This window comes from Taudactylus pleione, unplaced genomic scaffold, assembly GCF_031769625.1.
Source record: "Taudactylus pleione unplaced genomic scaffold, aTauple2 ptg000173l, whole genome shotgun sequence".
Taxonomy (NCBI): Eukaryota; Metazoa; Chordata; class Amphibia; order Anura; family Myobatrachidae; genus Taudactylus; species Taudactylus pleione.
Window position 1 is genome coordinate 4,134,497 of NW_028284575.1, and position 25,461 is coordinate 4,159,957.

The window sequence follows — 25,461 nt, forward strand, 5'->3', positions numbered from 1 at the left end:
ACCTCACAGTCCTGTGTATACATCTGTAACATCAGCCACAGCACAGCCAGCATATAGACACCCACTACTGCTATCTCGCATATGTAATACCTCACAGTCATGTGTATACATCTGTAACATCAGCCACAGCTCAGCCAGCATAGAGACACCCACTACTGCTATCTCACATCTGTAATACCTCACAGTCCTGTGTATACATCTGTAACATCTGCCACAGCACAGCCAGCATAGAGACACCCACTACTGCTATCTCACATCTGTAATACCTCACAGTCCTGTGTATACATCTGTAACATCTGCCACAGCACAGCCAGCATAGAGACACCCACTACTGCTATCTCACATCTGTAATACCTCACAGTCCTGTGTATACATCAGTAACATCAGCCACAGCACAGCCAGCATAGAGACGCCCACTACTGCTATCTCACATCTGTAATACCTCACAGTCCTGTGTATACATCAGTAACATCAGCCACAGCTCAGCCAGCATAGAGACACCCACTACTGCTACCTCACATCTGTAATACCTCACAGTCCTGTGTATACATCTGTAACATCAGCCACAGCTCAGCCAGCATAGAGACTCCCACTACCGCTATCTCACATCTGTAATACCTCACAGTCCTGTGTATACATCTGTAATATCAGCCACAGCTCAGCCAGCATAGAGACACCCACTACTGCTATCTCACATCCGTAATACCTCACAGTCCTGTGTATACATCAGTAACATCAGCCACAGCTCAGCCAGCATAGAGACACCCACTACTGCTATCTCACATCTGTAATACCGCACAGTCCTGTGTATACATCTGTAACATCAGCCACAGCTCAGCCAGCATAGAGACACCCACTACTGCTATCTCACATCTGTAATACCTCACAGTCCTGTGTATACATCTGTAATATCAGCCACAGCTCAGCCAGCATAGAGACACCCACTACTGCTATCTCACATCTGTAATATCTCACAGTCCTGTGTATACATCAGTAACATCAGCCACAGCACAGCCAGCATAGACACCCACTACCGCTATCTCACATCTGTAATACCTCACAGTCCTGTGTATACATCAGTAACATCAGCAACAGCACAGCCAGCATAGACACCCACTACCGCTATCTCACATCTGTAATACCTCACAGTCCTGTGTATACATCAGTAACATCAGCCACAGCACAGCCAGCATAGACACCCACTACCGCTATCTCACATCTGTAATACCTCACAGTCCTGTGTATACATCTGTAACATCAGCCACAGCTCAGCCAGCATAGAGACGCCCACTGCTGCTTTCTCACATCAGTAATACCTCACAGTCCTGTGTATACATCTGTAACATCAGCCACAGCACAGCCAGCATAGAGACACCCACTACTGCTATCTCACATCTGTAATACCTCACAGTCCTGTGTATACATCTGTAATATCAGCCACAGCTCAGCCAGCATAGAGACACCCACTACTGCTATCTCACATCCGTAATATCTCACAGTCCTGTGTATACATCAGTAACATCAGCCACAGCTCAGCCAGCATAGAGACACCCACTACTGCTATCTCACATCTGTAATACCGCACAGTCCTGTGTATACATCTGTAACATCAGCCACAGCTCAGCCAGCATAGAGACACCCACTACTGCTATCTCACATCTGTAATACCTCACAGTCCTGTGTATACATCTGTAACATCTGCCACAGCACAGCCAGCATAGAGACACCCACTACTGCTATCTCACATCTGTAATACCTCACAGTCCTGTGTATACATCTGTAACATCTGCCACAGCACAGCTAGCATAGAGACACCCACTACTGCTATCTCACATCTGTAATACCTCACAGTCCTGTGTATACATCAGTAACATCAGCCACAGCACAGCCAGCATAGAGACGCCCACTACTGCTATCTCACATCTGTAATACCTCACAGTCCTGTGTATACATCAGTAACATCAGCCACAGCTCAGCCAGCATAGAGACACCCACTACTGCTACCTCACATCTGTAATACCTCACAGTCCTGTGTATACATCAGTAACATCAGCCACAGCTCAGCCAGCATAGAGACACCCACTACTGCTATCTCACATCTGTAATACCGCACAGTCCTGTGTATACATCTGTAACATCAGCCACAGCTCAGCCAGCATAGAGACACCCACTACTGCTATCTCACATCTGTAATACCTCACAGTCCTGTGTATACATCTGTAATATCAGCCACAGCTCAGCCAGCATAGAGACACCCACTACTGCTATCTCACATCTGTAATATCTCACAGTCCTGTGTATACATCAGTAACATCAGCCACAGCACAGCCAGCATAGACACCCACTACCGCTATCTCACATCTGTAATACCTCACAGTCCTGTGTATACATCAGTAACATCAGCCACAGCACAGCCAGCATAGACACCCACTACCGCTATCTCACATCTGTAATACCTCACAGTCCTGTGTATACATCAGTAACATCAGCCACAGCACAGCCAGCATAGACACCCACTACCGCTATCTCACATCTGTAATACCTCACAGTCCTGTGTATACATCTGTAACATCAGCCACAGCTCAGCCAGCATAGAGACGCCCACTGCTGCTTTCTCACATCAGTAATACCTCACAGTCCTGTGTATACATCTGTAACATCAGCCACAGCACAGCCAGCATAGAGACACCCACTACTGCTATCTCACATCTGTAATACCTCACAGTCCTGTGTATACATCTGTAACATCTGCCACAGCACAGCCAGCATAGAGACACCCACTACTGCTATCTCACATCTGTAATACCTCACAGTTCTGTGTATACATCAGTAACATCAGCCACAGCACAGCCAGCATAGAGACACCCACTACTGCTATCTCACATCTGTAATACATCACAGTCCTGTGTATACATCAGTAACATCAGCCACAGCACAGCCAGCATAGAGACACCCACTACTGCTATCTCACATCTGTAATACCTCACAGTCCTGTGTATACATCAGTAACATCAGCCACAGCACAGCCAGCATAGAGACACCCACTACTGCTATCTCACATCTGTAATACCTCACAGTCCTGTGTATACATCTGTAACATCAGCCACAGCACAGCCAGCATAGAGACACCCACTACTGCTATCTCACATCTGTAATACCTCACAGTCCTGTGTATATATCTGTAACATCAGCCACAGCACAGCCAGCATAGAGACACCCACTACTGCTATCCCACATCTGTAATATCTCACAGTCCTGTGTATACATCAGTAACATCAGCCACAGCACAGCCAGCATAGACACCCACTACCGCTATCTCACATCTGTAATACCTCACAGTCCTGTGTATACATCAGTAACATCAGCAACAGCACAGCCAGCATAGACACCCACTACCGCTATCTCACATCTGTAATACCTCACAGTCCTGTGTATACATCAGTAACATCAGCCACAGCACAGCCAGCATAGACACCCACTACCGCTATCTCACATCTGTAATACCTCACAGTCCTGTGTATACATCTGTAACATCAGCCACAGCTCAGCCAGCATAGAGACGCCCACTGCTGCTTTCTCACATCAGTAATACCTCACAGTCCTGTGTATACATCTGTAACATCAGCCACAGCACAGCCAGCATAGAGACACCCACTACTGCTATCTCACATCTGTAATACCTCACAGTCCTGTGTATACATCTGTAATATCAGCCACAGCTCAGCCAGCATAGAGACACCCACTACTGCTATCTCACATCCGTAATATCTCACAGTCCTGTGTATACATCAGTAACATCAGCCACAGCTCAGCCAGCATAGAGACACCCACTACTGCTATCTCACATCTGTAATACCGCACAGTCCTGTGTATACATCTGTAACATCAGCCACAGCTCAGCCAGCATAGAGACACCCACTACTGCTATCTCACATCTGTAATACCTCACAGTCCTGTGTATACATCTGTAACATCTGCCACAGCACAGCCAGCATAGAGACACCCACTACTGCTATCTCACATCTGTAATACCTCACAGTCCTGTGTATACATCTGTAACATCTGCCACAGCACAGCCAGCATAGAGACACCCACTACTGCTATCTCACATCTGTAATACCTCACAGTCCTGTGTATACATCAGTAACATCAGCCACAGCACAGCCAGCATAGAGACGCCCACTACTGCTATCTCACATCTGTAATACCTCACAGTCCTGTGTATACATCAGTAACATCAGCCACAGCTCAGCCAGCATAGAGACACCCACTACTGCTACCTCACATCTGTAATACCTCACAGTCCTGTGTATACATCTGTAACATCAGCCACAGCTCAGCCAGCATAGAGACTCCCACTACCGCTATCTCACATCTGTAATACCTCACAGTCCTGTGTATACATCTGTAATATCAGCCACAGCTCAGCCAGCATAGAGACACCCACTACTGCTATCTCACATCCGTAATACCTCACAGTCCTGTGTATACATCAGTAACATCAGCCACAGCTCAGCCAGCATAGAGACACCCACTACTGCTATCTCACATCTGTAATACCGCACAGTCCTGTGTATACATCTGTAACATCAGCCACAGCTCAGCCAGCATAGAGACACCCACTACTGCTATCTCACATCTGTAATACCTCACAGTCCTGTGTATACATCTGTAATATCAGCCACAGCTCAGCCAGCATAGAGACACCCACTACTGCTATCTCACATCTGTAATATCTCACAGTCCTGTGTATACATCAGTAACATCAGCCACAGCACAGCCAGCATAGACACCCACTACCGCTATCTCACATCTGTAATACCTCACAGTCCTGTGTATACATCAGTAACATCAGCCACAGCACAGCCAGCATAGACACCCACTACCGCTATCTCACATCTGTAATACCTCACAGTCCTGTGTATACATCAGTAACATCAGCCACAGCACAGCCAGCATAGACACCCACTACCGCTATCTCACATCTGTAATACCTCACAGTCCTGTGTATACATCTGTAACATCAGCCACAGCTCAGCCAGCATAGAGACGCCCACTGCTGCTTTCTCACATCAGTAATACCTCACAGTCCTGTGTATACATCTGTAACATCAGCCACAGCACAGCCAGCATAGAGACACCCACTACTGCTATCTCACATCTGTAATACCTCACAGTCCTGTGTATACATCTGTAACATCTGCCACAGCACAGCCAGCATAGAGACACCCACTACTGCTATCTCACATCTGTAATACCTCACAGTTCTGTGTATACATCAGTAACATCAGCCACAGCACAGCCAGCATAGAGACACCCACTACTGCTATCTCACATCTGTAATACATCACAGTCCTGTGTATACATCAGTAACATCAGCCACAGCACAGCCAGCATAGAGACACCCACTACTGCTATCTCACATCTGTAATACCTCACAGTCCTGTGTATACATCAGTAACATCAGCCACAGCACAGCCAGCATAGAGACACCCACTACTGCTATCTCACATCTGTAATACCTCACAGTCCTGTGTATACATCTGTAACATCAGCCACAGCACAGCCAGCATAGAGACACCCACTACTGCTATCTCACATCTGTAATACCTCACAGTCCTGTGTATATATCTGTAACATCAGCCACAGTACAGCCAGCATAGAGACACCCACTACTGCTATCCCACATCTGTAATATCTCACAGTCCTGTGTATACATCAGTAACATCAGCCACAGCACAGCCAGCATAGACACCCACTACCGCTATCTCACATCTGTAATACCTCACAGTCCTGTGTATACATCAGTAACATCAGCCACAGCACAGCCAGCATAGACACCCACTACCGCTATCTCACATCTGTAATACCTCACAGTCCTGTGTATACATCAGTAACATCAGCCACAGCACAGCCAGCATACAGACACCCACTACTGCTATCTCACATCCGTAATACCTCGCAGTCCTGTGTATACATCGGAAACATCAAGTAACATCGGCCCCTCACTCAGAATTACAGCAGCTCTGACTAAGAAATTGCAAGTTTCGTCGCACGCAGTCAGTACTGAAGCTGCGCATGCCGTCGCAGTGGCTAATTTATGCACACCCGTGCAACGGCGTTTAAATGGACAGGCACACCTGCGTTTCTCCGACCACCCCCAAACACAGACGTCCCGTCACTCACTCTGTAACGGCTTTCTATCGGCGTGCGTGACCGCTGTGCAATCACAATGCTAACCCGCGCACTGTGGTGCATGCGCAATACGCACCATCGACCGATCTGCGTACGCGGTTGCAATTGCAATCCGTGCTGAATCAAGCCTATTGTCCAATACATGTTCTTATAAGTTGGTGCAATGTACACTAAACTGGACCAAGGGGCACAGTTCAGTACACAGCGTGTAGCTTGACCAGTAGTGTATTGAAAGTGAATGCGGTACTTGATGCAAAGGTAGCACTGGTATATTACACGTCTCTCCTGACATGTCAAGTTGCCAGTGGGTGTGCAGTGCTGTCGACACATATGTCCAGCACGATCACGGGTCCATGGTGTACAGCAGTCCAGGTACCAGGTTCCTAGCTCAGTAGGTGTTCAATCATGCGCTCGGACTGAATTACTAGCAGCAATGTGCAGCTATACAGGTGTCGGGTTCCTAGTGTCTCACTTGGCAAATGTTCAATCACGCAAATCCTCTGATTATCTCAAGGTCCATAAAGGTAGAAGCAACGTGTTTTGTCCACGTCAATTTGTTTACAAGTGCATTCTTCATTTTTAACTTTCTGACTTGTGTGGGATTTGCAAAGTATCCTTTATTTGAAAATGCTGCAGGTGAACAAATGAATTAATAATTTTGCAATAACTGGTTCACGCCGGGTGTTTTTTTGCCATTTTTTTTGTCCTAAAACAATAGAAAGTGCATTGTGAGAAACAGAAAGGGGACCATCATAGCTACTGGCACAAGATGTCAGCAATTGTATGTCCTTGACACACAGCACAGTTACTCAATGATGACAACTAAGTCACAGTCATTAGAACTCTACCATAGAAGATATGGTCACTTTGGATACAACAGTGTTCAGAAGCTTCAAAACGGGATGGTCACAGGAATGTCGGTGACTAACACAGATAAACCTGTATGTAAGAGCTGTATTGTGGGGAAACAAAGTTGTCAGTCATATCCAAAATGAACAAGCAGCGCTACAAATCCACTTGTAACAGTATATTCAGATGTGCGTGGTCCAATGGAAGTAAAGTCTGTGAGTGGATACAGGGCCTGATTCAGCAATGGACGCAAATGACATTGCAGCTGCGATCTCTCACGGATTTGCAATTGCAAATATCTGCTAATGGATCACTTGCCATCAAGTACTTAGAGACACCCACTGACAGCTATTCACATCCACCGCTCACGCACAAAACCGGAAACATTGGAAAAATTGAATGCAGATCAGGCGGCCATTAGCCTTCTGAGTAAGTCTAAGCTGTCACAGATACAGCAGGTCTCCAGACACACAGAGGGCTCTGCTGCTGCCAGCAAGGACGCAGATCAGGTGTCCATCAGCCTTCTGAGTAAGTCTAAGCTGTCACAGACTCAGCGGGTCTCCAGACACACAGAGGGCTCTGCTGCTGCCAGCAAGGACGCAGTGGCTAATTTATGCACGCCCACAAACCAGTGTATAAATGGGCTGACTACCTGTCACTCATTTTGCAAGTAAATCCTCCATGTGAGCGTAATGGCAACTGAATCGCTGCACTTGTGCAGTGCAGCTTTCACGGATGCGCAATGGCAAACAATCGCTTCATCTGCGTAAATATCATCATTGTATGCCCACAGATACTTCGTAACATGTATAGATGACTTCACAAGGACGACACACGTGCACTTCACCAGAGAAATGTCTGAGGTGGTGAAAAAGATTTCAGATTACAAGAGACTTGTAAAAAAAATCAGACCGGTCGCAGATTCAAGACCCTGAGATCTGATAATGGTGGAGAATATCTTAATAGAGAGGTAAATCTCCTAATAAGAGATCTGGCTATTATCTGCTGTTATGCTGTTCCGGCGTCCTGCACCACACTATGAGCAAGCTTCATGCACTTGCTGTATGTGAGCTGTATGAAACCTGGCTCCACTCCATTACCCGTGTGTATACAGCAGTGAGTATGGCTGTTCATTCTATATCCATATAAACCAACGGGATGTAGTTAAAATCCAGACGGCCACGACGCCATCTATTGAAATCCGGCGTCGGAATCACGACCCGGGATTTCACATAGGCGGCTAAATCCCGACACCAGCCTACAAACCAATGCTGGAATCCCGACAGATGGCATCCTGATCGAAGGTAAGCCGGGTGTCCTTAGCTGTTAGCCATGGGAGGGGGGTGTTAGCTTTAGGTACCACGGGGGGGTTAGAGTTAGGCTTTGGGGGTGTTAGGGTTAGGCACCAAGGGGGAGAGAGTTAGGTATAGGCACTAACGGGGAAAGTTAGGGTGCAGAGTGGGGAGGGTTAGGATTAGGGGGCAAGCAGACAGCAGACATCCCGACTGCCGGGATTTCATACCCAACCCAAACCAACACCATTGGTTAAGTAACTGAGCTATTCATAGTTGGAGTCATCCGCTGTTGTGTGCCTACATGACTCTGCAACTTCAACTCCTGCACACACATCATTTCCAACAGAACCCCTCTGCCCGGGGGCCAAGAAATCTGCTGCAGGTTGATGGCACTGCGGTCGATCTCGCAGACAATGATCTGCACATGTGCAACACAGAGCCTGTGCATCGGAGATGTGCACAAACCATCGGGTTTCCGGGAACACAGGCCGTCCCTGCACCACCCCATAAATGTCTGCATGCGATCACAAGCTAAGGAATTACAGTCATAGGAAATAGGTTTCCCATTGAGGCTGGGATCTAGATTACTAGGTATGACAAAGAGGTGACCTTCCATATAGAAGTAAACAACATCTTAAGCGCAGTTAATTTAGACTTGGAATAGTTTAATTTGCAGAAAGATGCTGTACTATATTGGTGCAGAATACAGTATCGAGTGGAGCCAATAACAAGTTCTTCAGGTCAGTCACAAACAGTAGGATGTTGTCCACAAACGAACACAATTTATGGGAGGTATTATGAAAGGAAATACAGTGGAGAGGCAGAATTTCAGGGCAAGGGTTCAATGGCCAAATATGACGAGCCATAAAGGGGACCCCTGCTTAGTGTCATTGGTCATGGGGAAAGTATTGGAGAGGAATACTGTTACTAAAGACCCTGGTGGAGGAACCTTTGTTCAAAGCTTAGAAGATCAACTTCAAACTTACATCCTGGAAGCCAAATTGGGTTAGAACTTGGTGCATACAGTGAAAATGACACCAAAGACCCCTTATGTGGTGATTGACGGCAGCAAAAATTCCTTCTGGAAACTCGTCAACTGCTCCATAATATCTAGAACTCTGTGGGTACTGTCCGAGACCCAAGATAAACCCCACATGGTCCAGGAGAAATAAACTGGGATGGAAAGAGTTCAGATGGTTGGCAATTAGTTTGGTGTAGGATGCAATGTCCCAATTTAACAGTGTGATTGGACTATAGTTTTTGCAGTTCCTGGGATACTTACCAGGTTTAGGAATTGTGATTAACTGGACTTCCAGCATTTCAGTGAGAAAAGTGTCACTCTCAGAGGCCGCATTAATGACAGTCAACAAAAAAATGGTTAGAACATCTCTAAAGATGGAAAAAAAAGTCATTAATGAATCCATTCAGGCCCTGGGCTTTGCCTTTCATCAACTGTTTAATCACAAGTTGAATTTCACGTCCAAGGGGCATTTAAACTGTCTAATCTGTCGGGTTCTAAAGACAGAAGGTTAAGACCTTCTAAGAAGAATTTAATGGAGTCAGATGAGGGTCGTAATTGGTGGGAATTATTTTTAAAATTGTACATTTGAGCACATTATGAAGAGAATGTGCTGGTTATATCCTTGGTTGTCTATTAGGCAATTGATTCTGTTCTTGGTGTATCTGCAATTTACATGCAAGGAGTTTACGAACCCTATTTCCAGAAGAATGTGATGTTTGTCTTAATTTGTTGAGGGTGACTTATTGTGCTCTGTCTTCCAGGGTACCAGTAATAAATTCAGCACTATCATTCTTGTCCTCAGCTTTAGGGTCGGATTCAATTAGAGGCAAAATGTGCCATTTGGACATAAGCCTCCGCAGATTCCGACTTTCCGCCTGTTTTCGAAGTATCTCCATATTCAATTCCAGGACAATTTTGCCTAAGCGGAAACTCAGTGCAATGTAATAGGCGGAAAAGTATCCCCTATGAATAGCAGGTGAAAAAAAGTGCAAAATCGTTATTTTGGGGTGCAAACGTGGGGAAACAACTCAGAACCCTCAGGACAGCCCCCCAAAGGACAAATCATCGAAAAATAAAAAAAAATACCTCAGAACACCCCAAATACGAACTTTCGTTTTGGGGGCAAAAAAGTAAAAAGTGGGGTGACAAGCATAAAAACTAGCAAAATAGACTTCTTGGGGATCTGCAAGGACGGGTCAGGTGTTTTTAGGATTGAAGGTGCATGCCGCAGGTGCGTTTTTGATGTTTTTTAAAAGTTCACTTTAGAGACATAAAAATATGCTAGCACCCATTTTCAAGTACCCCAAATTTGACTGGACTACTTATTTTCAACAAAGAAATGCTGCTTTATACAAAGACACTAATATGAAGCAATTTAAACTACTTAAGTACCCCAGACACTTTTATTAGGGCTATTAGAACATTGATTCCCTATGTTAGTGCATTTTTTTGGGGGGGTACAGACTGATTCCCCAATTCTGACAGTACTTTCCACCTGTTCCGCATTCGCCGCTTTCCGTTTTCACCTGTTTAGGAATTGAGTAGGGCGAAAAGCGGGGATGCGCACGGGAAGTTTTCGCCTCTGAAACAGGCGAAGGAGGCGGAAAGTCGGCCTGGCAATATTTTTCTGACTTTTTTGCCTCTGATTGAATACGGGCCTTAGTGTTAAAAACAAAAATGAATTTGGCACTAATCAAAATAGCAACGCCATTCCTTTGGAAAGGGCCATTGGCCGTACAACAAATGGGCTATCTGTGGTCACCACTTGCTATACATCCCCTCAGATGTAAAACTAAGGAGAGGATAGTGAATTTGCCCATGGATTTGCAATACTGCATTTCCCACAGGGGAAACAGTGCGTCAAAATATCTGTCACGTGGCGGTAGGCAGGCGCCATCATCACCCATGTAACAACCTGGATGTACAAAGAATAGCAGAACAGATCCACGAAACCGAGTTAATACATTTTCACACAAAAATATTGCTAACATTTTACATTGAGAAACTTTGATATAATGCAAAAAAAAAAGAACAAGAGATAATAAGAGAACATCTTGGGGATCGTACACATAAGTCATATATCTGTGATATTCCCAGTACGCCACCTCCCTGTAGTCACTGGTAAAATAACAGAACGACTTGTTGTAGCTCACATATAGCGATCAGTGGGGAGATGTAACAACACGACAATGGAATGCCTTAGGTAACACAAAGGAGACAATCTAGCTGTAGGCTCCAACCTGAGAACATTCAGACTGCAGAGGTGCTCTCTCTTGGGGGGTGCAGTGTACAGGGCCAGTGCAAGGTTTCCGGGCGCTCTAGGCAACATTTCACCAACCGCCCCTGCTCCCTCCAATTCGTAATATGCCATTCTTCAGTCTCCCCAGTTAAATAACATGCCACACAGCAGTGTCCCAAATTCATAATATACTATATAGAATATTACACACAGCAGAGTGCCAAAATCACAATGTAACTCATAACACTGCCGAAAATTCATAGTATGCCACTCAGCCATGAATTATGCCATTAATTATTTTTTTTTGTAGACTCAGCGGTGCCCTCCAGTGGCGGGCGCCCTTAGGCGGATGCCTAAGGTTGCCTAATGGTAGCACCGGCCCTGGCAGTGTAGTCAGGTGACACCGGTATAAATGGATTTGTCTAGAGGATGTATATAATCACCCAAAATACCAGAGAACAGAAATATTAATGGGACATTTGGGCGTAACGTGATGTAGTCTGCATCTCGGGTTGTGGGACGCCGACGGTTTAAATAACGGCGCCAAAATCCCGAAAGCGTCGAGATCCCGGCACCATTATTCCGATGGCATCCCAAAGGTAAGTATCGGGGGTTAGGGGGAAGGTTATGTTTAGGGTTAGGAGTTAGGATTAGGCACTAGGGGGAGGGTTAGGGTTAGGCACCTGGGAGGGAGTGTTAGGTTTAGGTTGTGGGGAGGGGAGGGGATGTTTAGGCTTAGGCGCTAGGGGGGGAGGTTAGGTTTAGGCACTGGGGAGGGAGGGTTAGGGTAGAGGTTAGGGTTAGGCACTAGGGGGAGGGTTAGGGTTAGGCATCGGGGAGGGAGTGTTAGGTTTACGGTGCAGGGAGGGGAGGGAAAGGTTAGGCTTAGGCACTAGGGGGGGGGGGGTTAGGTTTAGGCACCGGGGAGGGAGGGTTAGGGTAGAGGTTAGGGTTAGTTCTAGCATACTTAACTATGGGTGTCGGGATTCTGACTGTCGGGATGCTTCTGTTGGTATTCTGACCAGCGGCGTCCTGACCGCCAGAAATCTGTACCCAACCCGGATGGAACTACCTTTGACATAGTGACCCGTAGAGCAGCAGAATATAAAATCATGCTTCATCATATACACAATAAACTCTGAGCCATATTCGAAGGACAAACAGCTTCTAAGACAAAAGGTGAAAAACAGGAGCCAGAAGAATAATTTAGATGCTTTTTTTTTATTTAGCATTGCAGGGAACACTGACTACAGCCAGGAGCTCTGATCAAATGAGAAACAAACAGGTGGATAATGAGGTACATCACAGGAATAGGTGAGGAGAGCCCAGAGACGCAACTAAAGTTATTCATGAAGCAGGAGAGGTAATACTAGGCTCCACCATGTGCCCTCAAGCCATACATTGTTTATACCGGAGCTCACAACACTCAGATCTATCAGCTATACAAGAGCTTAAGGAAAATGTCATTTAAATGAGTGAAAAGAGCCAGAGCTCGTGAAGTTGGAAACCTGAGAAGGAGAAGCTACAGTTCCACAGGCCAGCAAGAAACAATGCACAGTTCTGTCCACCAGTATTACGCCTAGACCAATGAATCACTATAATGACCAAGGAAAACCCATGTGCCGACATTACAGAAACATAATTATTATTTATTAGAATTATTTATTAATATAGCGTCAACATGTTACGCAGAACAGAGAGTATTTAGTCTTTCACGTTAGTCTCTGCCCCAGTTTAGCTAACAGTCTATGGGCCTGATTCAGACCCGCTCACGAACGTATAGCGCTCGCAAGCGGGTCGGTGGTCGGCCAGTGCGCATGCACAGCGTGCGCGAGCCCCAGAGTGAGTGAGAACTTCACTCGCTCCGGGACTCACTACAAAAGGGGGCGGCTGTTGATGTTGATCGACAGCTCGCCCCGTTTTGTAGGCGGGCAGGGGGAGTGGCTGGACAAATGGAGGTATTCCTGCCATTTGTGGGCGGCCCTACTGACATAATTCATGATGTCAGTAGTGAACTTGGCTTGTGGGTACCTACCACAAGGGTCTCGTCACAAGCCCGATGGTCGCGATAATCGTGACCATCGCCAGGCCACTCGCAAAAACTGTGGATGGTCACCCACAGCTATGTGAGCGGCCTGGAGTTGGATTTTTTTTTTATTTTTTTTAATCTGCCCTGATTCAGAGCGAGCGCTCGCAAATAGCGATCGCCTCAGGCCCTATATTCCCCACCTCAGGCATACACAGGCAGGCAGTCTAAGGTTAGTTTTGTCAGGTGCCACTCAACCTAAAAATATGCCTTTGGATTATTTGACTATAACAGATGAAATCGACAATAACATAGGAAGAACATGAAAACTCCACACGTATAGGGCCTTTCATTAAAACCATGACCCTAGATTCACTACCGATCGCAACTGCAATAGTATGCTAATTCATTGCGATCACTATGCCGCCAAAGCACAACATAAGGCCGCCCACTTTACCTTACACACATCCGTAATGTTTAGCAAGACTGCAAAACCATCGGTACAATGGAGTACCATCGCAGCCTCACGTACACTTGCACAAGCTCTGACCTTACTCAGGAATTGCCAACTTCATCACACGCTATCAGTCCTCAGGCTGCGTACGGCATCGCAGTGGTTAATTTATGCACGCCCCTGCAATGGCATTCAAACACACTGGCATGCTTGCATTTCACCAATGCCCCCACCCCCCCGATTACCACCCACAAATGGCACTTCCTGTCAATCACTCTGCAATGGGTCTGTGCAATCACTGCTCGCAGTGGCCGGTTTGCGCACTGCGGTGCACGCACATGTGGCCGATTGCTTGCGTAATCCCAGTTGCGATCGGTAATGAATCCGGCTCTGAATATCTTTAAATAAGTAGTCCTATTATTCTCATGAACATCAAAGATATTAGATATTATCAAGAGAAAAAGAAAGAGCGTCTCTATGGGAGCACTGTGAGCCAAATAGTGTGCTAAAAAATGTACGTTATTGGTATACAAATAAAAGTAATAGCGTTTAGTTTCGATAATTGGTGAAATATTAAAATATATAGTGTATAGAAATGAAAGAACATTGTATTAAAATATGTAAAACACTCCTTACGGCTAATGTCCTTTTATTATCATCCTTTTGTTTATAACTCTCTTATAGTGGAAACGCTATATTGCTTTAGTCCTGTTAGAGCTGTGCTATTATGTATTTTTAATTGTATCCTTTCACAGTGAAGGTTTTGAAATCATTATTATGTAACCAATCCGATACTACAATGTATCACTAATGCTTCTCTGGTATCACCTAGTATCATATACAGGGCACTTCTGATTCATATGCAATCCAAATCTATCAGTGCTATGACAAATCTCCTTGAAGTATTGAATATAAACCATGGTATATAATACTTGCATGTCCCATTTCATGTACTGGTTATCAGTACATACTGTACCCTAGTTATTATGTCTCTGTGCCACGGCTGTGTTATGCCAGCTCACGTGGTAGTCGGGAGTCTCTGCCCCGCTATTATGTCTCTGCCTGGTTAGGGCAGTGAGAAGCTGTATAACACTATAGAGTCTCTGTGGTTGTGTTATACTGGCTCACGCTGTAATCAGGAGTTCCTGCCTCGCTATTGTATCTCTGCCTGGTTAGGGCAGTATAAAGCCGTAATACGCTAAGGAGTCTCTCCGTACTTACAGCTTCTGTGTGTGTCACCTTCTGTGTGTGTGTTTGTCACCTCCTGTTTGTGCCACCTTCTGTGTATGTGTGTGTCACCTTGTATGTGTTTGTCACCTCCTTTGTGTGCCACCTTGTGTGTGTATCACCTCTTGTGTGTGTGTCACCTCCTGTGTGTGCCACCTTCTGTGTCACCTGTGTGTCACCTTGTGTGTGTGTGTCACCTTGTGTGTGTCACCTCCACTGTGTGTCACCTACTGTGTGTGTCACCTTGTGTGTGTGTGTCACCTTCTGTGTGTGTCTCACCTCCTGTGTGTGTCACCTTATGTGTGTGTGTGTCACCTCCTGTGTGTCTGTCACCTTGTGTGTGTGTGTGACCTCCTGTGTGTGCCACCTTCTGTGTGTATCTGTGTCACCTTGTATGTGTGTGTCACCTCCTGTGTGTGTCACCTTGTGTGTGTGTGTGTGTGTCACCTTGTGTGTGTGTGTGTCACCTCCTGTGTGTGTGTGTCACCTTGTGTGTGTGTCACTTCCTGTGTGTGTCACCTCCTGTGTGTGTGTGTCACCTCCTGTGTATGTGTGTTTCACCTTGTGTGTGTGTCACCTCCTGTGTGTGTGTGTCACCTCCTGTGTATGTGTGTTTCACCTTGTGTGTGTGTCACCTCCTGTGTGTGTGTCACCTCCTGTGTGTGTGTGTCACCTCCTGTGTATGTGTGTTTCACCTTGTGTGTGTGTCACCTCCTGTGTGTGTGTGTCACCTCCTGTGTGTGTGTGTGTCACCTCCTGTGTGTGTGTGTCACCTCCTGTGTGTGTGTGTGTCACCTCCTGTGTATGTGTGTTTCACCTTGTGTGTGTGCCAGGGGTGCAGCCCAATATAATTTATATCTGTCTTAAAATATTTGAATATATATATAAGTGCAAGTCCTTTACTTTTCCAGGGGCGCTCAAACACCCACGATACACCCCTGCTCAACAAAATGTAAAATATTCTCTCCATCTGGCTGTGACTGTGTTCTCGCCTAGTTTAGGGATGCTGAACTCAGTGGAAAAATCAGATTTTCCCTATCGCGTCACATTTATTAGATACACACAAATAGCAAAAGTGCTGAAGACAAGTGAAAATTTCAATTAATTTAAATATTCTCATCGTATTCATTTATAAATACTAGAGATGTGTGTGTCGGTTCTACTTGGTTCCGTTCAGATCTGAAAAATAGCATCTTATTGCCTATCTGGCTCTCACGTGTTTTTGATGGTCAATTGGATAAATCCGAACTGTGAACTAATTTGGCGGAAAGAACCGAGTAGAACTGAACTGAACCGCTCATCTCTATAAAATACTTATAAAGCTACAGAAAAGCTTAAAAACTGCAGAAACTAAACTACAAAAACTCTTAAGAATCCATATTAGCCGTAATGTAAATGTAAAGTCACTTTGCTTTAGGGAAATAGACTGGTGACGCTTTCCGTTTATACAGTGTCCCATCGGTCTCCCTAAAAAGGAGCCAGGAGTAGTCTCCCCATCATGGCAGGGTCCCAGCGTCCTTGGTAGTGATGCTCCATTATCAGAACGTCTTGGTGAAAACGTTTTCCCTGTTCATCTTTTACATTACCCAGGTAGTAAGGGAAAAAGTCTAAATGGGAATGTAAAAACTGGACATTATACAACCCATATTACTGTAGATATACAATAATTTATTCACAATGGACACATAGGTGACCTCTGTTCTGTTCCCTAAAAATCCACGCACAGCGGCCTTGAAGGACCAAGCAGCAGACTCAATTTCCGTCAATTTAGCGTTAAGTATTTAATCTGTAAGCAGTTTCCTTATTTGGGGGCCAACAAATATGTCTTATTTTAGCTTTGCTTAACTTCAAAGACTTTTCCTTCAGATAAGTGAAAGCCAGGCCTTATTTATCAAAGGCTTTCATTACATTCTTCATTAGGCCCAACTGTGAAACGGAGGTAAAATTAACCGATGGAGTGTACCTGACGTTTTTCTCTCCAGCGACGTAGGTTTCTCTCTCTGGGGCCACGTCATTGTGATAATGAGATTTGTAGTGTCTCTGCTGTCCCATAAACACAGAAAACAGCAGCACTTTCTGAATCCACCTTACAAACCTACAGTAACCACAGCGCAACTACCTTCAGGTCACAACAAAGATTCCACCCATGATCCTTATACTCGATTCCCTCCCACAACACCGCCGTACTGTCATAGGTTTCTTTCATCTCCCCAGCAGAGGCCAGAGGCACAAATTCCAATTTGAAATGTTGAATTTACATTTTTCAGAGTTTCTCCAAAAATATGACATCATATCAAATTTCTGATGGTATATTAGGATTCTACACAGAAAATGACATGGAAATGGATATATATCATGTCATATGCTAAATGATTGTTGAGTGATGTTAATCAGAAGAGTCATTGTCCAAGGGCAGTCCAAGCCCAGTAATACAGAAACACGATGGGAGCGTTTAATTCTGCTTTGACTAACACAAGCTTGATTTAATTACACATGAGAGTACTTATCCCCTCTCTCAAAGAGAAGAATCAGAGGTATCAGTTAGCTGTCAGTTCATATCCCGACAGTAAAGGATCCCGATGCAGACAGGTAAGTTCCCTATCCCTCCCCTTTCCCCCCCTAACCTTCCCTTTGTGGTGCCTAACCCTAACCTCCCCGGGGGGCGGTGTCTAACCCTAACCTCCCCCCAGTGGTGCCTAACCCTTACCCCCCCCTCCCTACACCCTAAACCTAAGTGTTCAGGGGTGGTGCCTAAGCCTAACCTCTCTCCAGTGGTGCCTAGCCATAACCCCCCATCCCTGCACCCTGCCCCAGGGGTCGTAACTAGGGTAGTGCGACCAGTGCCATGGCACTGCAGGGCAGGGGGCGCTGTTCTGGCCTGTCAATTTTCCTGTTTATTATCATTCTCACATGTAGCTTCCTCTTCTTTTATCCCCAGCATCTCCTGGCCTCCCCTATCTCTTTCCTGGCCCGTCTCCCCGAGAGGCCATGGCACTATCTTACGCTCCTATTTTAAAAAAGGGTGGGGGGCGCCAATGCTCTCTCTGGCACAGGGCACCACAAAGTCTAGTTACGGCTCTGTCTAACCCTAACACTCCCCGGGGGGGTGCCTAACCCTAATTTCCCCCCGGGGTGCCTAAACCTAACCCCCCTTCCCCGGGAAGCAGCTCATACTTACCCAGCCCAGGACATTCTGCATTCCGGCTGTTCGGGACCGGCTGACGCCGGTATCCAGATCTCCTTCGGGATATCTGCGTCTGCATTTTCCCAGGTGGTGGGATTCTGGGATGCCGTCCGCCGGCATCTCCACTGTATCCCATCTCTTATGTCTTTCAATATAGACCTCGTCTGATCTATCGGCAAATGGCCATATCCGAACAAAAACAGCTTTCTCTTCTCATTTAAGGACTAAGGGGCCCACTCATCATTACTTAAATGGCCCATTAACCATTTAAGTTACTGGGCCATTAATCATCAAGGGTCTGATAGGACCACCTGATATTCAGCAAACTCCAAAAACTGAAAGTTGTCAGAGTTTGCCTGCGAGAACCTACGCCCCCCCGATGATGATTAGGCCCCTATATGAGCTTAATCGCAGGCCATGTGGACTCTGTAACAGGCCAGGAACATGGCTGATAAACGTTATCTGGGAGGCAAAATTATGAAGTAGTCCTAGTGCATCTAGGTGGTATCGCAACCAATCAGCTCCTACCTATCATTTTATAAAATGTACTTGATAAATTTTAGCTAGAAGCTAATTGGTTGCCATAAGCTAACTTGTCCACTTCCCCACTCCTTAGGGAGTGGGGAATATACCTGTTACTCCTAGTGCCAGGAGCAACAGGTACCAACATGACACATGAGAATGGGGCTACACCTGTACACCACGTTCTGCAGCTAGGTGACCCATATTCCATATTTCTGAGTGGCCTTGGACAATAGATTGGACCTAGCACCTCGTAGCCACCGATCTACCTACTGTGCAGTCGGCTACTTTACTTTATATTTACCCGCATAGACGCCATCTTGCATCTCACAGAGACAGTCACATTCATGCTGCTAAACAGCTTCTAAGACTGACACACAACATTGACATGTAGGGCCTGATTCAGACCCGTTCGCAATATGTGTGCGCTTGCAAGCGGCCCGATGTTCTGCGTACGCACATGCGCACGCTTCATTCTGCGTGTGCGCGAACTACTCACTGTGATCACATACCACTCGCTCGCCCAGCAAAGGCAGCCCAGGGTAATGAGTGGCAGGAGAGACCGTTTGTGGGTGGTAACAGGGGCAGGACACTATTAACGGGGGGTTGGAGATGCGGACGCAGGCGTGCCCGGGTGTTTCAACACCATTTTAGAGGCGTGCATAATTAACAGGCAGCGTCATAGTACACGTCACTTGCCATTTTTTTACACTGATTTCCTCGCAGTGCTTGCGGTAGGGTGAAGTACCTCAAGCAATGCATTCACATCCGATGGTGCTCGATGTACCAATGTTTTAATACACTTCCTGGAGATGACGTGGTGCTGGTGGGCGGCTCTGCCGGTGCGATTTGGCGTACGCATACACAAAGTGGCCACTCGCTAAGACATGGTGGGCGTGCTTATGCCTTGGCGAGCGATCGCTTCCCGTGGCGTCACTTTGAAAATTTACATATGCATCTAGCGAGTGTACGCAGACAGTGACCGGGTCTGAATCAGGCCCATAGTTTTTACTATGTCTGAGTCATTAAATGGAAAGTCTAATTCTCGGTGTTGCAGATGGCCGACTCTTGGGGAATATTGTCTGGTCACGGAGACGGTTGATATCGTAGTAATGTCAACCATGGTGACCGTTGTGCTTTGGAATACCACAGTTACAGCTGCCACAGGACCTGAATACAGAATGAGCAGACTTCAATTATTCAAACTTGTTCCATATCTCAGAACTAGAACATCGGGTGTACTGTACATGAGAACCAGGGAAATAAGGTTGCATTGTAAATGGCAGAACTGTCCCCTCTTCCACCAACAAGACGGAACCACCATCACAATAGACATGGAACCAGTCACCGCGCGTCACTGTTGATCTAAACACAAGCAAATTCCGTGCTCAATAATAGCTGAAAACAAGAAAAACTCACTAACAAAATCCAAATAAATGCAGCAAAGGAAATTATAAGTCACAACACAGCGCGTCTGACAGAAGCCGGCCTCACGGATCACCAGGAACGCGCAATTCATAAGGAATGGTGGGAAATCGAAATTCAGCGGAGGTGGAGCCAAATCGCTACCGGAGAGGTGGCGAATCATTCACAATATGAATTATAGTTTCATTTGTTCCATTAGGTTTATGGCTTCATCATCTTGTCTATGTATTGGTGAAGCACAGCTAACGTCCAGGTGAGCAAAGGAGGGGCTAACTGTCAGCCAATCAGAGACAAAGGAAACTTCTAATCAGCTGGTGTCAGCTTAGCCACTGTCTCAGAGAGAGGGAAAGAGAGAGAGAGAGAGAGAGAGAGAGAGAGAGAGAGAGAGATGATCTAGACAAATGGATGATAGATAGATAGATAGATAGATAGATAGATAGATAGGTATTGGAAATATATATCAGTAGATATACTGTACAGATATCTGAGATAGCTATTCGAGACATAGATATGAGATAGAGAGATGCTTGATAGATACAGTATGTAGATATTAGATGATGAATAGATAAAAATATATTGTAAAGAAATATTGATAGATGTACAGATATTAGACATCTACATTATTAGAGATATATATATATATATATATATATATATTATATAAATATATACAGTAGGTGATATATATTAGAGATACAGTATATATGATATATATAATAGATAGATAGATAGATAGATAGATAGATAGATAGATAGATAGATAGATAGATAGATAGATATGAGATAGATAGATATAGAGATAAATAAATAGAAAGATTGGAGATATTAGAGGGATAAATAGCTATGAGAATTGTATTAGATAAATAGTAGATGAGCGATATTAGAAAAATAAATATATGAGACAGGTATTATACTGTATATTAGATATTGGAGAGATACATTAGCTATGAGATAGGTATTATACTGTATATTAGAGAGATATATTAGCTTTGAGATAGGTATTATACTGTATAAATAAATATTACAGAGACAAAAAGCTTTGAGATAGGTATTATACTGTATAAATAGATATTAGAGAGATACATAGCTATGAGATAGGGATTACACTGTATAGATATTAGAGAGATACATAGCTATGAGATAGGGATTACACTGTATAGATATTAGATAGATACATAGCTATGAGATAGGGATTACACTGTATAGATATTAGAGAGATACATAGCTATGAGATAGGGATTACACTGTATAGATATTAGATAGATACATAGCTATGAGATAGGGATTAGATAGGCACTCTCAGTCTCACGCACTGACATATCAGAGCAGCAATGTATATGATGCACTGTAAATAGATGCAATGTATGTACTGTGGGCAGTGACTGAGCTCCCCCTAGCTCCAGGCTTGCTGTCAGGGAAGTAGTGTCAGTAGTCGCCGGGTCCCTTACCTGTTCCTGGGGGGGGTTGGCCCTGCTCATGGCTGGCTGTTCCTTCATGGCTGTCATTCTGCGGATCAGGAGATTGTATTCAGGATGGGATCCCTCCTTGTTGCTCCGTCACATTCAGTCCCTAAATCATCCCCATGAAAAGGATGTGGAGTCCGGGGTCCAGCTGATGGTGCCAGTGCAGGGTGGGTGCTGCTCCTGCAGTCAGGTGCCAGTGTGGGCAGCCCTGGGGATAATGTGCAGCATGCTGCAGAATGTCACATACAGCCTGTCTCATCCACAGCCTCGGCTACTGAGTCCCGAGCCACCTCCTTCTCATCTGTCCTCCAGCCCCCTCCCTTCTCCTGTATCCACAGCTCCCTCCTCCTCTGTGATGCCTATGCCAGCCTGGTCCTCTGCTCCTGTACATCCTACAGGCACATCATTATATATACATTATTCTACATACAGCACCCCGATCACTATATAATGTACAGTAGCCCTCCAGTGTCTATACTCCTATATCTCTCTGTTATGTGATGTCTGTGCCAGCCTGGTCCTCTGCTCCTGTACATCCTACAGGCACATCATTAAATATACATTATTCTACATACAGCACCCCGATCACTATATAATGTACAGTAGCCCTCCAGTGTCTATACTCCTATATCTCTCTGTTATGTGATGTCTGTGCCAGCCTGGTCCTCTGCTCCTGTACATACTACAGACACATCTATATACATTATTCTACAGACAGCACCCAGATCACTATATAATGTACAGTAACCCTCCAGTGTCTATACTCCTATATCTCTCTGTTATGAGATGTCTGTGCCAGCCTGGTCCTCTGCTCCTGTACATCCTAAAGGCACATCATTATATATACATTATTGTACATACAGCACCCAGATCACTATATAATGTACAGTAACCCTCCAGTGTCTATACTCCTATATCTCTCTTTTATGTGATGTCTGTGCCAGCCTGGTCCTCTGCTTCTGTACATCCTACAGACACATCTATATACATTATTCTACATACAGCACCCATATCACTATATAATGTATAGTAACCCTCCAGTGTCTATACTCCTATATCTCTCTGTTATGTGATGCCTGTGCCAGCCTGGTCCTCTGCTCCTGTACATCCTACAGGCACATCATTATATATACATTATTCTACATACAGCACCCACATCACTATATAATGTACAGTAACCCTCCAGTGTCTATATTTCTATATCTCTCTGTTATGTGATGCCTATGCCAGCCTGGTCCTCTGCTCCTGTACATCCTACAGGCACATCATTATATACACATTATTCTCCATACAGCACCCAGATCACTATATAATGTACAGTAACCCTCCAGTGTCTATACTCCTATATGTCTCTGTTATGCAATGTCTGTGAAAGCCTGGTCCTCTGCTCCTGTACATCCTACAGACACATCATTATATATACATTATTCTACATACAGCACCCAGATCACTATATAATGTACAGTAACCCTCCAGTGTCTATGCTCCTATATATCTCTGTTATGTGATGTCTGTGCCAGCCTAGTCCTCTACTTCTGTACATCCTACAGACACATCATTATATATACATTATTCTACATACAGCACCCCGATCACTATATAATGTACAGTAACCCTCCTGTGTCTATACTCCTATATACCTCTTTTATGTGATGTCTGTGCCAGCCTTGTCCTCTGCTTCTGTACATCCTACAGACACATCTATATACATTATTCTACATACAGCACCCAGATCACTATATAATGTACAGCAACCCTCCAGTGTCTATGCTCCTATATATCTCTGTTATGTGATGTCTGTAGCAGCCTGGTCCTCTGCTTCTGTACATCCTACAGACACATCAATATATATACATTATTCTACATACAGCACCCAGATCACTATATAATGTACAGCAACCCTCCAATGTCTATTCTCCTATATCTCTCTGTTATGTGATGTCTGTAGCAGCCTGGTCCTCTGCTTCTGTACATCCTACAGACACATCATTATATATAAATTATTCTACATACAGCACCCAGATCACTATATAATGTACAGTAACCATCCAGTGTCTATACTCCTGTATCTCTCTGTTATGTGATGTCTGTGCCAGCCTGTTCCTCTGCTCTTGTACATCGTACAGACACATCTATATACATTATTCTACATACAGCACCCAGATCACTATATAATGTACAGTAACCCTCCAGTGTCTATACTCCTATATCTCTCTGTTATGTGATGTCTGTGCCAGCCTGGTCCTCTGCTCCTGTACATCCTACAGACACATCATTATATATACATTATTCTACATACAGCACCCAGATCACTATATAATGTACAGTAACCCTCCAGTGTCTATACTCCTATATCCCTCTTTTATGTGATGTCTGTGCCAGCCTGGTCCTCTGCTTCTGTACATCCTACAGACACATCTATATACATTATTCTACATACAGCACCCAGATCACTATATAATGTACAGTAACCCTCCAGTGTCTATACTCCTATATTTCTCTGTTATGTCAGTGGCAAATGCAGGATTTCTAGAGGGGGGGTTTCCAAATGCTTGAGTTTAGAGTGAGTGTGGCCAGTCCATGAAGAGGGCATAATTAGCACTTAACCAGCTTTAATATGCATCATACAAAGTATATTGTGTGTCATAATTCCAGCATATACAGGAGTAGCGATCACAGTAAGCCATTAGATGCGGCACTAGGGACATCCTGCCTGAGCTGAATGTTTTTATTTTAGATGTTGGCACCATTCCAGGGCATGGGAGCAAGTCCGGGAGTCTGGGGAAGCAGCAGAATAACCTAGTACTGCCCTGGACATATATGTACATATTGAGCTCTATAGCAGCACATCCCTAATAGTGAATATTTTCCAGATCTGCTAGTTGGTGCAAAGGTTATTTATTACTGACTGATACATGTTAAAAGTTGGACAGGTGGTGCTAATTATTTCATTTGTGATACTGTGAAGAACATGCAGCGCTAGTAAAATTCTATTATATTACAATTTTTATTATGGTCATGGTGTGGGCTGGGGAAGGGGGTTTCCAGGCAGACGGAAACCCCCCCTGCGTTTGCCTATGTATGTAATGTCTGTGCCAGCCTGGTCCTCTGCGACTGTACATCCTACAGACACATCATTATATATACATTATTCTACATACAGCACCCAGATCACTATATAATGTACAGTAACCCTCCTGTGTCTATACTCCTATATCTCTCTGTTATGTGATGTCTGTGCCAGCCTGGTCCTCTGCTTCTGTACATCCTACAGACACATCTATATACATTGTTCTACATACAGCACCCAGATCACTATATAATGTACAGTAACCCTCCAATGTCTATACTCCTATATCTCTCTGTTATGTGATGACTGTACCAGAACTGGCTTCTGCTTCTGTACATCCTACAGACACATCATTATATATAAATTATTCTACATACAGCACCCAGATCACTATATAATGTACAGTAACCATCCAGTGTCTATACTCTTATATCTCTCTGTTATGTGATGTCTGTACCAGACTGGTCCTCTGCTTCTGTACATCCTACAGG

General features: G+C 44.8%; 1 protein-coding gene across 1 annotated transcript in view; it reads right to left on the minus strand.

Annotated features, from left to right (window-relative positions):
- DPP10 (dipeptidyl peptidase like 10) overlaps window positions 1–22,171 on the minus strand; it is a 450,217-nt gene extending 428,046 nt beyond the window's left edge. The window contains exon 1 of the mRNA XM_088475553.1: window positions 21,886–22,171. Coding sequence (XP_088331679.1) covers window positions 21,886–21,942 — 57 coding nt within the window. The 5' untranslated portion in view covers window positions 21,943–22,171. The remainder of the gene's footprint in view (window positions 1–21,885) is intronic.
- Between the last annotated feature and the right edge of the window lie 3,290 nt (window positions 22,172–25,461).